At 42.0% G+C, this 16,708-nt stretch overlaps 1 protein-coding gene across 2 annotated transcripts; it reads right to left on the bottom strand.

The window, feature by feature from the left end:
* Positions 1-184: 184 nt before the first annotated feature.
* Positions 185-16,167, bottom strand: aspg (asparaginase homolog (S. cerevisiae)). 2 transcript variants are annotated; one of them, XM_075447954.1, is made up of 18 exons: positions 15,646-16,167; positions 13,784-13,910; positions 13,191-13,226; positions 11,069-11,180; positions 10,811-10,936; positions 10,649-10,732; positions 9,506-9,632; positions 9,290-9,402; positions 7,731-7,916; positions 7,511-7,624; positions 7,275-7,394; positions 6,806-6,901; positions 5,971-6,134; positions 3,186-3,272; positions 2,591-2,690; positions 2,443-2,508; positions 2,266-2,316; positions 185-1,207 (listed from the first exon to the last, which is right to left on the bottom strand). In XM_075447954.1, exons 1-18 carry the CDS (start codon positions 15,896-15,898, stop codon positions 1,163-1,165), a joined length of 2,007 nt encoding a protein of 668 aa, XP_075304069.1. In that variant the 5' UTR covers positions 15,899-16,167; the 3' UTR covers positions 185-1,162. The 2 variants fall into 2 exon arrangements, with proteins under 2 accessions (XP_075304069.1, XP_075304070.1); XM_075447955.1 differs by lacking the exon at positions 13,191-13,226.
* Positions 16,168-16,708: the final 541 nt, after the last annotated feature.

Consider the following 16,708-nt stretch of genomic DNA (forward strand, 5'->3'; position numbering starts at 1 on the left):
ATACCAAGAACTAAGCTAAAAATAAAAAAGATAGTTCAGTAAATATGCACTAATTCATACAGAAACAGGTGTCAAATTGAATATTGCAACAGGGATATTTGACCGGTATCATCGCATGTACGGTTTCATGTGAGTTTCAGGTTTCTATGCAACACAGCAGCAAAGACAGGAGACATTTCTTGTGAAACTCTTAAAGATTTATTTCAGTTGATTGTTTTTTTCTTTAGAAGAGAGACCACAGAAACTTTTTGGTCCACACTCTTGCAGTTTTCTTTGAAATACAACAGTGAGACAGTGGGATACATTTAAAGTGATTAAGATTAAGATCACAAAACCTGGATTGATTAAAAAAAAGTTAATTATCTCAAATGAGAGCAGCAGCGATGAAGTGCCATTACACAAAGACGATAAAAGGTACAGTAAGTGATTTGCTTGTAAAAACAGGTCAAAATTCTCAGGAAACACAGAAGACTGTTTTAGACCTTTATCTGGCTGACAAAACACTCTGGACTTCCCCTTTCCGTTTCAAGGTTGAAGATATGCGACGAGTCCAGCTCGTCAATCAGCTCAAGAAACAGGCTGGATGAGTCCCCGAGGTACCTGCAGGTTTTTGTGATACCTGCAAAGCAGCAGGAAGTGAAAAGCTCAGCTAAAATAAAAACCCACAACTTGGTTTTTCCTGAGTTTTTCATATTTTTTTCCCCCCATCATCTCATCTACGAATAAGAGTGAAAATAACATCTATGAATGTAGATGAATATAATGCCTCGGAAACAGAAAACACCACTTTACAAAGTAATGCTACAGTCATCACGGATTTGAACCTGTTCTTTAAAAGCAGCTCAGGTGAAGTTCGCCTTTAATTCCCTGTTGTGTGGGACTCTTTTCATCTTTTGCTCATTCACAGTTCAACAGACATTTGGTTAAAACATACAAAATGCTGATTAGTTTACTCAAAGCAGACGTTACATGATAATCCATTTGGAGGGAAAGACTCGACGGGAGAATCTGTAAAGCCCTTTAACTACATGTGCAGGTATTTGGACCAAAAAGAAAAGAAAAAACAAAGAGTAAAATTTAAACACAAAGTCGGACGGTGTGTAAATGATGGCTGGCAGGAAACGGACGGACACACAGAGTCATCGGCCCAGACAGCGTCAGCTCACTCTTCAGTTGGGGCGGCCGTGAATTCGATCACTCCGCCGTTCTGCCAGAGAAACAAACAGAGAAGGAATAAATTATGGAGCACCAGGGGAGAAGACAGGCGAGCTAACACTATCGCAAACACACACGGGCAGCATTACACACGCAGGTGCACGGCTCCAGGATCCACAGGCGGTGGTGAGAAAATGTCTGAAGCGCTTTTGATGAAAACACTTGTGAGACACATGCAGCCCAAATTCTAACGGAATATTTCCCTCAAAGCAAGCCAGTTCAATTATTAATCTGTTAATTGTTTTCTTTTAAATCACATGATTGATTTTTCTTTTAGTCTACCAAACCTGCCTGCCACAACATCCCAGAGACTTTAAGACTTCAAAGAGCTTCATTTGTCGCCGCTGCCTTTGTAAAACCAAAGAAAACAGCAAATCCTCACATTTGAGATGCTGGTTTATGGACGATGAGTATTTTTGTTTGACTAATTTCGATATGGGATTAAAGGATTGTCAAAATTCGTCGTCCTTAATTTTCTGTCAGTGGACAAATCATTCAAGATCTGTAAAGAAAACCCCTTTCAATGAGCTTTTAGGGGGTTTTACTGTTTAATTCCCTGTTTTAATCTCACTACATGGAAGAATGATTTCCACAAACAAGTGCAACTTTGTTTCTTACGCTCTTTAAATCTTTATTAATCTAGGTTTGTTGGCTTTGTCAACAACTCTTAAGATGGAGCCGGCAGAGCCCTCTCTGAGTGGAAACTGAGTTTCCTCTAAGTGCTGGGTAAATTGGGGGCCCTTCAGAGATGTGGGTGTGAAAATGTTTGTTTGTCTACGTGTTTAAGATTTGTCCAACTCTCATCACCGGGCCTGGTTTATAACGTACGTCGACTGCCGCTCAGGCTGGGACACGCAGTCCTTTGCAATGAGCAGAATGGGTTAATGAAATCAGGATGAGGGATGGGAGGATAATGAACAAATGCTAACATATCCAAAAAAAAAAGGGGTAGTCAAAGCAGCCATGCTAAGGGGGATCTCGTGCTCGGGATGGGAAATGTGCGAGTTGGGAATCACACACACACACGTTGTTTCACTACATCTCATTTACCTCATCATCATCATTATATTCATCATACTCTGAAAATTCATCCAAAACTCTCTGAAATTGAACAAGACAAGTAATGAGGACTAGACAGAAATAACCGCTCGGACACTTGAAAATGTTGGGGTTTGCAGGAAAGATTTTAGAGATATGAAGCAGCAAAAATGGAAAAGCAGTTATTACCACAGATCTGGTGACCATGAGCTGGGTTAAAAACGCCATCACTTCCCTTTGGCCGACAGCTTCGGCCTGTGATAGATGAAGAATGAGACGTTTTATTTTTTGAGCTCGCTCGTGTCTTTAAAGCTGATTCTGTCACCCTCAAACCCACCACTTGAATTGCTGTCCTTCCATCGTAGCCTGGTTTACTCAGATCTGCTCCAGCGATGCTCCAAATCTCCAGGCTGTCCATGTCTCCGACGGCAGCCAGGCTGACACACACACAAAATGTTTTTATTTTTATTACAGCAAATTCAGTGCGGATCAAACGGGTTCTGGGTGAGGAAAAAGGTTATGTGAAGGGATTTTCAAAGACCGAGCCAGCATATCGTCAGAACAAATCGCATTCCTGCTGGGCCTCATGAAAGATGTTTTGTGTTTTATCTCGACAGCGACGCGAGCCACGCTCAGCGTACCTTACAATAGGTGTGTTCCTGAAACTCTAAATTCAAAAACCCTGAGTGTCTCGTGCAGCTTAATTACAGGGGCCAACAGTGTGTCCTATACTTGTCGGCACACGGGATGCAGATCAGATCCAAAGCTATGTTGCCAGGGAGCATTCCTACTGTTTGTGTCACAGCGGGACAACTGGTTGAACCTGTGTCAGCTATGCAGGATGGGTCAATGGGGATGGCTGAGCAACGGAAAGATTTGAGTGTGTGTGTCTACAGTTGTTTAAGAACATGCTAGTTTTTGGTTTGTCTGACCTGCACAGTTCAGTTCCTGCTTCGTCCAGCTGGTCTCTGGAGAAGTGAGCGCCGGTCTTTCTCAGCAGCTGCACAATTTTCTTTTGTCTAAAAGAAAAAAAAAAGAAAGAGGAGATTCGGTTATACGGTCTGATAATTAAATAATTCATCACTCAGTTCAAATCAACCGGAAACATCACGTGATGAGAGTAAGACTCCGTTTAGGGTGACGTAACAGACAATGTTCATTGGAAACACTTTCATTTACAGTACGGTGCATCTCTGTTCACTTTAGTGTTTAATGAATCAAAACCTTAGCACCTTACAGGTGTTGTATTACCTCTAAGTTGGACGGCAGCGTATCTGGTCTTATATCAAATTTAACCTCACAGATGTGAAAAAAAAAAAAAGAATTTCTTATGTGTCGCTTAACATTCCCTGACATGGAGGATACCAGTGTAACACAAACTACAGGAGAGAAACGTTCTGCCATTCTTCAGAAACAATATTTTTCAGCTATCTTACTTTTTTTAATTTATTCTGTTTTTGGGCTTTTATGCCTTTAATGGACAGGACAGTTGGAGAGAGACAGGAAGCAGGGGGCAGAGAGAGGGGGAATGACATGCAGCAAATGCGGGACTTGAACCGGGGCTGGCTGAAGCAAGGACTGTAGCCTCTTTGCATGGGGCGCCTGCTCATCCCACTACGCCACCTACCACCCCAGCTATCTTACTTTTAAAGAAATCCCACAGGTGATCGACGTGCTTCACGTCAGGCGCCACACTTGGACAATTTACAGTTTTCACCATTTATTTTTTTCTAAAAACTCGTATGATCTCGGCGCTTTGCTTTGGATCAATATCTTGTTCTTCTTCTGCCAAACCTTTGGAAACTCGGAGACATCCTGTTAGTATCCACATTGATCCATATCCATGGAAACCATCTCCTGGACTCCTCTGCACTATACAGCCCCCATATCACGCTCTTACCTCCGTGCATCAGTGTCAGCACTCCACATTTGCTTTGGTAGTCCTGGCAAGGTTCCCACCAAACATACTGGACCCCATTCAATAAAACTATCATCGGGCTCCTTTTCATTAACCAAAAGTTTAAAGGTGCAGTTCTGTGCAGAGGAGCGAGCAAGGTTTTTTTTCCCCACAGAGTTAGAATTACCTTTGTGTAACAGATGATATCAGAGCTTTTATATAAAGACAGATTTCCATTCATAACTTCTGTGCCAAGCTTCAGCTTGTCTGTCTTTCAGAGCTGGATTATGTGAGTAATGCGCTCTCCGTCGTGCCATTTCAGGAGGGCGGTCACTGAAGCTTTGATCAGTGGCACTACGACTCTTTCTCTACCTCCGTGTTACTGCTGTGACCTCACTGATTTATCTTTTGTTGGCCAAAGAACTTTGTATTTCCTTTTGACATCTTTTAATACTTTAAGGCCACAATGTACAAAGTTCTGGTGTTCGTTTTCATATCTATGTTTATGCAGTTATAGCATTGCATAGCAATGATTTAATAAATCCTGCTTCAGTGGTGACACGTTCTCTTATACCTCAGTGGTCACAGATGTGTTCACCTTGTAGTCGACACTTTAAAAAAGTTTTTTTTCCATAGTTGTTTTTGTGATATTGCTCTTTGAACTCACTTCTGGGTACATGTAAATGATTCGAAGCATTTAGATTTTAACTTTCATTGAGAGTCAGTGTGGGAGTACTTGTTGTTTGGCAAGTACGAACAAGTTCCTTATCCCCCGCAATGAGCCACCCACGCAGGAGTCACCTGCAGTGACAGTGACTGTGACAGGATACAACAAGTACAACTAAATAGCTAGAATTTACTACCCAATGGGCAGCACAGTTGTTAAATACAATGTGCAACTGTTTAATGGAGCAAGTTAGTTCGATCTCATACTTAGTTGTCTAGAGATACATAGAGCTAAATCTACAGAAATAACAGAAAAGACACAGAAGACTCCTTAAAGACCAAGGAGCCAGTATCTCTCATCTGTGAAACTGGGAGCTAGCTGGTAGGACTGGTTCAGAAGACACTCCCTACATTTGTTCTACAACCTTTGTTTTCGCACGTCTTTCTGCCTCTCCTTATATGGTCATCAGGCTGAAGCGCAACTTGAAATGGCAGCGGACTAGTGCGTCAGACTCAAAACTCCAGTTGTATCAGTGTCATTATAATAGGGAACATTAAAGGCGGGCACAGCTCACCAACATGTGTAACACACTGTAGGAAGTGCTCTGCAATGACAGGTGTTAGTGCTCCAGTGCATCCCTCTCCCATCACAAAGCAAACAAGTCCGCACTTGCAGTGCCAACCGTTAAAATAAGACAACAGCTTTTTGGTGAAGCTGTGACGCATACAATTTCACCCTGAGGCTCAATATAAGTACGGCTATTCCCTGAAAGATGTTTAGAGCAATGTCAATGAACGACAAAAACAGCTCTGATAAAAATAAACACTGTCTAAACTGTCAGATGACAACTGCCCTAATTAGCTTATAATAATCGCCCAACCTCAAAACTCCATTAGTTGAGCTGCTCCCCTGGTTTCAACCCCCCTCTCACGGCCGCTCCTCGGAGCTCCAGATTTCCTACCTTGCAGCAGCTCATTAAATGAAATCCCCTCTATTGCAGCTATTAAGAACATACTTTCTGGAAGTCTGTGAAGAATAACAGGTGCTGCTAATGGCCAAAAGGGACATTTCAAACATCTGCAACTTCATAAAAGACAACATTACTTTAATGGACAAATAAAAACAAAAAACAGCAGCCTATTTTGTGACTTACTTGAAGCGCACAGCATTGGATAGGGGTGTGTCTCCGTTGCGATCTTTAGCATGGACGGACGCTCCATTTGCAAGAAGATACATCACCATTTTGTGGTGACCATTGCTGGCAGCAACATGTAGAGGAGTACGTCCATCATAGTCACCCAGACACAAGTTACTACCCTGTGATACAGGAAAATCATCACCGTATGAGCTGCTGGGTGTCGAATCCAATAAAAAGATCCAAATTTAAGAATGTTTTCAGCTTACTGGTGCAGGCCCTGTTTTTAATAAAAACTTCCGTTACGTAAACCTCAGTTGTTTTGTTTGATGAACTACGATTACCCCTTTTTTAAAGGATGTCTGGGAGAGAGTGTAAACATACTGTATCATGTAAACGGTCAAGGACAAAAATCACGACTGGTGTTCGGGGAATCTCAGCGGTGACATCATACCAGCCACGCTTTACACGTCACCAACATTTACATGTGGCTCCTGGGCTGACTTCAGTCCTGCCCTTACAGTTTGCTCGGCTTTGTGTTTGCTATAGCGCTCTGATATGAGCTGAATGACCCTGGACATTTTTTGGAAATCAGTGCAAGAGGTTAAACTGAGTGCATTTACCCTGCAAACCAAACAGGATGAGATAAGACGGGTAAAAACACATCTATGCTAACCTAAGTGTTTATTTCTGAGCCGTGTTTTTTTTTTTTTTTTTTTTATTAAGGTTAAGTAAAACAAAAAAAAAGATCCCAGATTGGGTGCATTAACAATTATTGTATTTATGACCCAATCAAAATCAGGTACTAATCAGCAGCTCTGCATATGTGCAAAAATAAGGATGGGATGCTTACCATTTCCTTGAGGGCATCTAAAGCCTCTATGTCTCCGCTATTAGCAGCAGCACAGGCCAGCGGAGGCGTCAGAGCGTTCCGGATGGCTACCAGCTCCTTTGGACACAACACAAAAATATTCAAGCTCTCTGAATCAGGGCTGTCACCATTTGAGATGCTAAAACAGAAACAACTAAGAGAGCGTTAAAACTATGTGTTCCATAGCCAAAGGGTGTTGTGCCTACTCCAAAAAGATACACTTTAATACTCAGAGCTGCTCAGACGCTTGTGCTCAACGTGGTAAAGTATTATCTCACATTTAACACATAAGGAACGTGGCAAACAAAGAAGAGCAGAGACGGCTCATGTTGACACATCACGTGGCAAAATAGAAACACCCGGACTTCTTACTGATTTAACTGGTTTGTCATCAGTTAAGAAAAAAAAACAAGAAAGCCTTTTTTTTGGAAATCGGTATTGGTGTCCTCACCTCCTTGCAGCTGATGCTCAGTGTCTTGGCAATGATCTGGATGAAAAGGCTGTTGCTCAGACAGGGTTTGGCTCCTTGCAGGTCAGTGCTCATTTCACCTCGTTGGTTCTGAGCCATCATCTGGACAAATAACACATTTGCTCACCTCTTATTCTCTCGATAATATTCAATAATTCAAAATAGGGTAAAAAAAAAAAATTAAAAAAAAAAAGTCACAACTTAATAATGACGCCAACCTTCTTCTTAGCGGTCAGACTGAGATTGCTCTTGGCCAATACGTAGGACAGTTTTGACAGAGCAGCCTCCGGGGTCATGTCCCCACCAGCAATCAGGCCAGCGTCCGCCAACACCTAAAAAAAAAAAAATCATAGGAACAAGTGATTTGATTGATTCCATCAACTTTATCAAACATATGATCTGACGAAAACGCTTGTAACCAACCACCAAGCTAGCTACCTGGCCGGTGGCGTAGGATGCCGACACCGTCCCCTTTAGACACTGTGTGCAGTTGATCATGATGACGCCGTTATCAGTCGCCTTCTTCAGCTCAGCCAGCAGGTCGGGACGATTATCAGGCGCATTTCCACTTCCGTAGGTCTCCAGGACGACACCCTGCATGGGCGCCTGCAGGAAAGCCTTCACCTGCAAACAGATGTGAGTTGTTTCAGATTATAAAACACCCCCCCAAAAAAATGATGGCCAACTGAACCATGCAGACTCAAATTGAAAAATTTGTATTGCATGTTATTTTTCCTGCAGCGCATTTCACTTCAGTGCACGAGACCACCATCGCTCCTAAAAGCCCATCTGGTGCCACCTCTGCAACCAGTAACTCAATCACTGCTTGGCTGCCTGGCACTGGGAGGCCCTATACCACATCATTAGCCATGGCATATGACTAGCATGGCAGATGACTTAAACGGCAGAAAGGAGAGCAATAAATCTGAAGCTATTAGCACACATAAAGTCACTTGGCAAGTCCTCGGCAGTTACACTGTAAGAAGAAGGTGACATTACCAGTGCCAGGTTCCGTCAGTATTTTTTGGTGTGATAAGTTGTTTGACAAGAAAGGTCCGACACAGGTTGCCAAGCAAGCTTTCGTACAGCAGAGACTGTGGTGCTCAATCAAAACAGCACCTCGTAAAGGCAGTTGAAGGCACTAAGAAAGCCTTGATAGCAGAATTGGGCTGTGGGAGCAGATTGAGACAGTAAAGTAGCTCTCTGCTGGGGGAGGTGCAGCTATATGGTACAGTATCCGTGCCAATCCTCCCTTTTTACAGGGTGATTGGACATGGTCCATAACGTTGTCTCATTTTTTTTACCAGGCCTGAGCTTGGATGGCAGTTTACGTGGACAGGAAAGTAGCAGAAGATGGGAAATTAAATTAAAGTTAACTCTATTTTATCACTGTTCAACAAAAACAACAGTCTATTAACTTTGAAGACCATTTAACTTCAGGTACGTTTCAGTGCAATGGAAGATGGCAAAAAGTAGGCACGCCAGGACAAAATATTTAGTACTAGGCCTTTAGTAGTAGGGAAAATGTAGTTTAGAAAAGATGGTATCGTTTTTCATAGCCATAACACAGTAACCAGAGTGGGAGCATTTTCTTTGACAACTTCTGTGAAGTGCGTTGCAATGAATTTAACAGACAGAATAAACGTCTCTGGTCCAGTTCAGACGCAGCCCCGCCGGTGATGTTGTAAAAGGGCAGATTTACCACTCAGAGAAACCTGAAGAGAAATCTGCAGATGGTCTGATTAGGATGGTTAAAGTCGGGCTCAGTTTCACAGTTGGAGGGTGCAGATTTTTCAAGATGCAGATGAGCACGAGGGGGTTACAATATCATCTAACTGCAAAGATGAACACCTCACAGTTTCGTTTACTCTGGTGACCTCACTGTTGGTGTGAAACTTTGTGCATCCACAATAGAGGAAGGTGAGTCGGAAAAAGGGGCTTTTTAAACCCTAACAAAACTATTGTTTTTTTTAATTCAGGTTTGACGAGTGACTTACTGAAGAGGCAGTGATTCCTGGGAACAGCCGGATAAGACCTACGTTGCGGTTCAGATCAGTACTGACTTGAAACTTTGCTGTGGTGTTTGCCCTCCACAGTATGTCCCAGTTGACTAGAGGGGAGATGAGGAAGGCAGGATAAGAAATGTATCTCTCCATACACCATAAGTAATATTTTTTCAGCATACAGACAGGGGTTTTTAATCTGTTACTTACTTGTAATATCCACTTCAGCTGTGGCCAGAGGAGCCAAGTTAGGAGAGGAGAATGCATTGAAACTCCCAGCATCCACTTTAGTCACACGATTTCCTCTGTAGAGTTTGTTGTAGAAATACAAGCACACCTGAAAAGAAGGACAGAGGAGGGTACATGGGTCAAACGGTGGCAATAACTGATCCAAACTCATTTAGAAATGCCTCAGTGAGTTTGTTTCTTCAGAGTCTGTTTTTGTTCATTTCATTCCTTGGGCGAGATCTGTCAGATGGAGAAAAGTCAGATAGTATTTGGGGATTCATTTATCTGGTTGAAACCACTTTTACAAGTGTCACCTAAATAATGGAGCAAGTTTGTATGATCACAAAACCGATGAACACGATTCATTCTGCTGATGGGGCCAGAGAGCGTTGTACTTGGCTTACATAAATAGCCCTGGTCAGGTTGGCACATTTCAATGGGATTTTTGTCAGATAAAGGCACCCAAAATGGATTAGGACACACTGAGAAAGGTTCCAAGTGTTTATGCACATGTTAAATATGCACTACTCAGTATAAGAGTTAAAACCCCAGTTATATTGGTTTTCGTCTGTTGCTTAAACTCTGAATTTTTGTAAATAAATGTTAAATTCCATAAAGAAAGATTTCTACACAACATAGTATAGTGAAAAGCATTTTTACCAAACATTTGACGATGTTTTCTTTTAATATTGCAAGTGTTTGGTTTGATAAAGCAACTGATGCATCTTTTAATTGCAAGAACGAAACGATTCATTTGAGTTGGGAATGGTTTGACCTGCAGCGCCCTGACAGACACGTAGACTGTACAGACGAAACTGTGTTCTTCCTGTTTTGTAACCGCTGCTCAGTGTTGCGAAACAACTCACGGTCATTAGAAAGCATTCATCTCATCAGACGAGTTATTTAAGTGGCCGTTTGTTACCTTTTACACGCTAAGAGATCTCACAACCATCTTTGTGGAATGCGGCAGATTTTTTTACGTATTATCAGGTATAGATCATATGTTTATATTATTCCCTCAAATCAGTTCATTTAGAGTTCATTCAATAACTTCACTCACTAAAATTGAATATATACATATGGAACCACATCTCCTTTGATTCCCATTTCAAACACAATTATCACCTCAGGAATGACAAACTGTCCAGCAATTAGTAGCGCCCCCAGGAGGTTGTCTCTGCCATCATTCCTCAGCTCGTAGATGGGCACCTGAACACAGCAAGTAATCACTTAAAAAGCACATTTCACGAATTTGTTGGTTAGCCTCTTGCCGAAGGCAGCTCTTACCTGGGAGCCGGTAAGAACCACTGGCTTGCCCAAATGCTCGCACATGAAGGACAAGGCAGAGGCTGTGTAGGCCATAGTGTCTGTGCCGTGAAGGACCACAAAGCCATCGTAATTTTCGTAGTTTTTCTGGAGTGAGATAAAAACAAAAAGCATGTGGACCATTTTACACGGCAGCACCTGTGTGTTTCACTTGAAGAACTATGTGAGTTTTGCAGGATCAATTAATGCCCAGAAATTCGAATTCCAGCAGCAAAGTACCTCAATGTCCTTTCCAATCCGGACCCAGTCCTCTGTGGTCATGTTGGAAGAGTCCAGCAAAGGACTGTACTCCAGGATGGTGTAGATTATCCTCCTTTTTGACTTACTCAGCCTGAAACAGGAAACAGTTTTAGTTCGGTTCCAGTCGGTGTGATAACAAATTCAAGAAGCTAGTGTTTGACAGAACAAGCAGCTCATAATATCTGTGGATTTAGTTATTGCACGCCAAAGCAACCAAAAAGGCACACAGTTAAACACATTTTTTTCTCGATATGACAAATGATTATTTGTGTTAATTCATACCCGATGTAACACAGGCGTGCTTTTACCTTTCCAGTCAGATGCGACCTGTGTGCTTTGTTAAACATTTTCAGGACATGCAAACGATTCTGTTTATTTAAACATGAGGGCAAAGTCAATAATTCATCATAAAAAGAGAACCTCTCAAATGTTTGTTATTTAGTGTTTCTAATTTCCACAGACACGGTGATAGAAAAGGTTTAAGTGAACCGGGAAGGGGGCTTAAAGTTGCATTTAAGAATGCTAAAATGTTGACTTTATGAAAACAAACTCTATTTAGCTGGGCCTTCTGTCTCAGCAGCAAGCAGCCAAAACCTGTTTCACACACACAAAGAATTTTGGAGGAGGAAAGGAGTTGTCATACAGGTATGGAGAGCAGAACTATTGTGTACCACAGTAAGGCCCAACAGTACTGTGGAGCAATACCACTACCTTCTACAAACACAGGCAATACAGTAGCTTTTTGGATAGATCTTCAGGGTTATCAAATAACTCATCTGGGGTTAAAGCAAAACCTGTGTCTTCCGTCTTTCCGAATACGAGGGAGGAAAGTTTTGCATGTATGCACATTCATGTCGCCCCGACGTGGATCAAACTCAGGCGTCCCACGGCCCCCCCTGCAACACTCCATGTAAGGCTGCGTGACTGGCTCAACAGCCATGGAAAGATTTTCATTCTAAGCTCTCTTTTAAAGAAAAAAGGGTTGGACACCCCCCACATTAGCATGGGGCAGCCCTGTAACAAGCTGAATGGAACAGCAGGGGGAACAGCCCCTGCCCATCCAACCAGGGGTCCCACAGACACTCCTCGAATTAGCCTTAAGTTCACACACAACCCTGGAACATATGCTGATGGCAATCTTGAAGCCAAAGTGCCACAAGAAAACACTATTCAAATCACCAGTTATTCATCTATCTGGCTGTGTGCCCTAAGGTGTAACAAAGCCACACATGTATGTTTATACATGTGCTTGTGTGTGTGTGTGTGTGTGTGTGTGTGTGTGTGAATAAGATTGGGGGAGTGGGGAGCAAATGGCCTTGGGATGCTTCTCCAGCATCATGTGAATGAAGCTTTTCAATAAATCAATAAACTTGTTCCCTCTTCAGAAATAAGTATTAGACATAGGCTTGGTGATTGCATTTCATCAATACTATGCCCACTTGACTCTGCTTCATTTCATATCAACGCTACAAACTCGAGGAAGAGCAAATGTTAAGACTTGCAGAGCGTCAAAAAAGGCAGGACACATCACAGAAACAATATCTTGGGAGCTATAAAGCTCTTGGGCCTATAAACAGATTCTGAACTGCTCACACAACCTTAGCTCTAAACGCCACAGGGGATACTTTAGCTTTACTATACAGGACGCCCCGCCCTGCTCCTCAGCTGGCAGTCGCAGCGTCATTCAATATGAACAGAGTGTACTCAGTTCTCTCTCTCTGTCAATGAGGACCGTACAGAACAGTTCATCAGCTAGGAGCCCAGTTCACTGTTAATGCTCCTGCACATGCACAAGACAATAAAAACAAAAACAAAAACAAGAGCAAACATGCTGAAACAGTAGATTTCAGTAGGTTATCTCCACTTCGTTAATTAGCTTTATCCCCTTCAAACAGCTGGCTTGTTAGTAACAGAATTCACATCAGCAAGTGGAGAGACAAAGCACTTCAGGCGATACACTCTCCAATCGCCAAAGGCCACGTCGGCATGCGTGTCCCGTCAGGCGAGCACGCCCTAGCATTTGGTCTCGAATACAAGCAGGCACATCAACCCACGTTCAAGCTTGGTGAGGACACAAGTCATGCGAGTAGTTATACAGCACCCATGAAATGGCGGGTCCGAGTGGGTCACCAATTTCCTGTTAAAGTAACAAAAGCAGTCAGAGTCCCTGAAACAGCTTCTGGAAATGTAGCCGTTTCCATTGTAAACACTAGAATTTGGGGCTATTAGATGTGTTACTTAAGGGAAAAAAACAAAACATTAGATCGAAATCTAACATTTTTTTCACCATGGAGACAAGCGGTGCCGTGAGCCCGACGGATAACACGATGTATGCAGTAAGTCAAGTTTAAAGGAAATGAAGAAGACATGTTCAAAATAAGTGATTAAGATTGCAAATTTGTGTTAGTCATGACCATCGACCTTACATGACACGCAAGTGCTAGTCTTCTAGTTACCAGATTAATACTTTTTAGAGGATTTATTAATCAAATTGTAGTTTTAACAATCTTCAAAGATACACTTACTAACGTCCTTTTAAATATCCTTTTTTTTTTTTTTTCAAACTTATGGCTGGTAGATATTTTTTTTGTGCCGTCCGGTGTACGCACCGCAGTCAAAAATGAGGCCTTACACTTTAAAATAAAGGTTTAGTTAGGTGCTGACTGCGCTGAAAGGATTTCTGGGTGCACTTACGGCAGGACCAGGGTGCTTTCACGTCCGTAGAAGTCATACAGGCTGGTCTGCTGGGCATACAGCTCATCATGGAGTATGGGCAGCTTGCGCAGACTCTCCACAAGAGCATTAGCTTTCGGAGCAAGAACTGTGGGTTACAACAACAGAAAAGGGTAAGATTTCAAGGCTTGTTCTTTGCAGGCCCACTAATTATCAATGAAAGGGGTTTGCTATTATCTCAGCAACACATTAACACCAGTCTCACACTGAACCCTAGAGGTAAACGTAAGAAATTACATTGTTAAGGATGCTGAAAATCCATCTGAGCCAGGATCCACGTGTACACTGTAACGCAGGTTTGAACCCACCTGCTCATTAAAAATAAATGAGTGGGCAAGTCCAAACTTTTGCATCAATAGTCTTTAGGGTATTTAACTAGGAAAAGTTTGAAAATATATGATCATCGTGAGCGTGAATCCTGAATACGCAAAGGAACATCTCATCAGAAATCATATCAGGAATAATAGTACACTTTGAAGCGGAAGCCCTTAGTAACATGGCTTTATCATCACATCCTCTTAACCATCCTCAATCCAGGTCACAGATTCTTCGTCACCCTTTCATCGGGCAAAGAATACAGGAGATACAGGGCCATTAGGACATGTTCTACAATACTGCCCAGTTTTTTTTTTAAGGCTTTGAGCGGGCTGGCCTGAGAGGAACAATTACGTTGACATACTCAATCCAGAACAATGAGTTCTGCAACTAAGATGTATAAACATGAAGGTGGTTCTAATCTAAAACAACGTTTCTGTTTGCATAGGAACAACACTGACCTGCAAAGCTTTTTCACTGGCATTCAATTTGAGTAGCACTAACATCCTGATTAGGATCTAATTTGACAACTTATGGTCCATTTTATCTTTTCATAGAGATTCCGCCTTTCTGTGCTTTCATGGAATGTTATTTTGTTGCTCTGGGTTTGTTCATTTATTCATTTCTTATTTCTGTCATAGTTTTTTCACCTTGTATCTTGTGTTTTTATATTTACCTGTCGATGTCTTAAAGAGGTAACGCAAAAAAGTTCAAATACATACAAGTTACTTCCAAGACGCAGTTGAAGAATTAAAGGGAAAGCGGTGGTTTGGTCCCTCTGACTGATTCACATACCACATCATTAAATCATTAACTTTGACAAGTTCCCCTTTATGCAGCACGTTCTCATGGCAGCTGCTGGAGAATGTTTGACCTCCTTTTATTTTACACTTAGATGAATCTCAGAGATCAGGCGATGACCGTTGGGAGAGGACACAAAAAAAGTCCTGAAGTCTAAGTTTTCTTCTTTTTCTTCTGTTTTAACTGCTCTGATATGCCATATAACTGATGTGTTCATTACATGGTAGTTCTTTCACTTGTTGTAAGGCGTTTCCTAGACTGTTGACATCTGCGGTCATTCCAAACAAGCCTTTAAAATAAAAATGCAGAAATAGATTAAAAAAAAAAGGTAATTACTTGAGTAATGTACGGTTCCTCAAAGCTGTACCAAACTACAATGCTTGAGTCAATGCATTCAGTATAAATACACTTCTGTTGAATTACTCAATTCAATTGATCTTCTTTCGGGAGTTAAAAAAAGACCTTCTCCAAGTACACACCGACCTACTTTGACTTAGCCCGCTAACTGCTGTTTGAGCTGCCCCAAGGACTATTTTAGGATCCACGTGTCTGTTTGTTGTCACGCGGGGTTTAATTCGCGCTTACGTGCTGTTGGTAAAGTGAGGAAAACAAGCAACAAATCTGTCAACAGCAGCAGGGTGCGCTGGCTTGAAACCAAACTTGAAGCCAAATAGAAGCACAGTAAAATAACAGTCAACCATATCTACCGTTATCATGAAGTGTCATCCCGATGGTCCCTCCTGTGTTGATAACCAGGACTCTCGCCTCAACGTCGCAAGGTGGAGGCACCGGCTCGGCTCCGTCCACCGACCTGGAGCACGACAGCTTTCTGCTTCGGCTCCGGCTCCGGTGAAGCTGGGGTTCTGGCGAAGGAATATCGCCCCCCTCGATTACACCAAGTGTAGGTTGAGACAATGCCCGGGCAAGGGATGTCATGCTAGGTCTGGTGGTGTCCGCCATGATGTCTCTTACGACCTGGTCCTTTAAACCCACTTGTTTACAGTGATGGAAACTCGGTGGTCTCTAGGTGCTCTTCGCTTCTTGACTTTCATGCCGTTTCTCCCGCTTTATATACAGAAAAATAACCCTCCATCGCAACCATGTGATGCAGTGAAACAGGGGGCGGAACAATTATTTTAGTTATATTTAAATTTGCTTACTCTGCACGTCTTTCCAATCTATAGACCCCTCTTGAGTATTGCCCTTGAATTTCTGCACCATGTCAGCGCTGACGTCAGCCAGGTAGGCGTGGTCTCCAGGACACTGAGTGGATTTCTTTGGACTTAGTTTGAATTAAAAATCTATGTCATGTTTTATTTACAAAATGTTGGCGACATAAAAATGATTAAATTTTCAGTAAATGTGTTTTTATTATTATCCTATATGAGCAGAGGTCATAACACATCTATAATCCAGGACTACAGGAATACCATCAAATAGAATACAACTCTGCATTAAAGTAAACATAAAGTGAGAAACATTTGAACAGAACACATGTGTATGTCAAAGTTGTTGATCAATGAATGTATTAACTGTGCCACATTCCAAGGAAAAGATTTTTCATCTATGTAATTGGTCAGTGTGAAACAATGAGTGTTAAATAAATGGACACAGATTATATTTTCAAATATCATCAGATGTCCTTGACCAGTGAAAAGCATATTGTTTAGCTGCATGACATGAAAGGACAGTGCTTTTTCATTAAACCACTCCTTGTATTTAACACTGTATACAGACTACGGTATGTGAAATGAGTGTGCCGCAGAGCTC

The sequence above is a fragment of the Odontesthes bonariensis genome, chromosome 17 (assembly GCF_027942865.1).
Source record: "Odontesthes bonariensis isolate fOdoBon6 chromosome 17, fOdoBon6.hap1, whole genome shotgun sequence".
Taxonomy (NCBI): Eukaryota; Metazoa; Chordata; class Actinopteri; order Atheriniformes; family Atherinopsidae; genus Odontesthes; species Odontesthes bonariensis.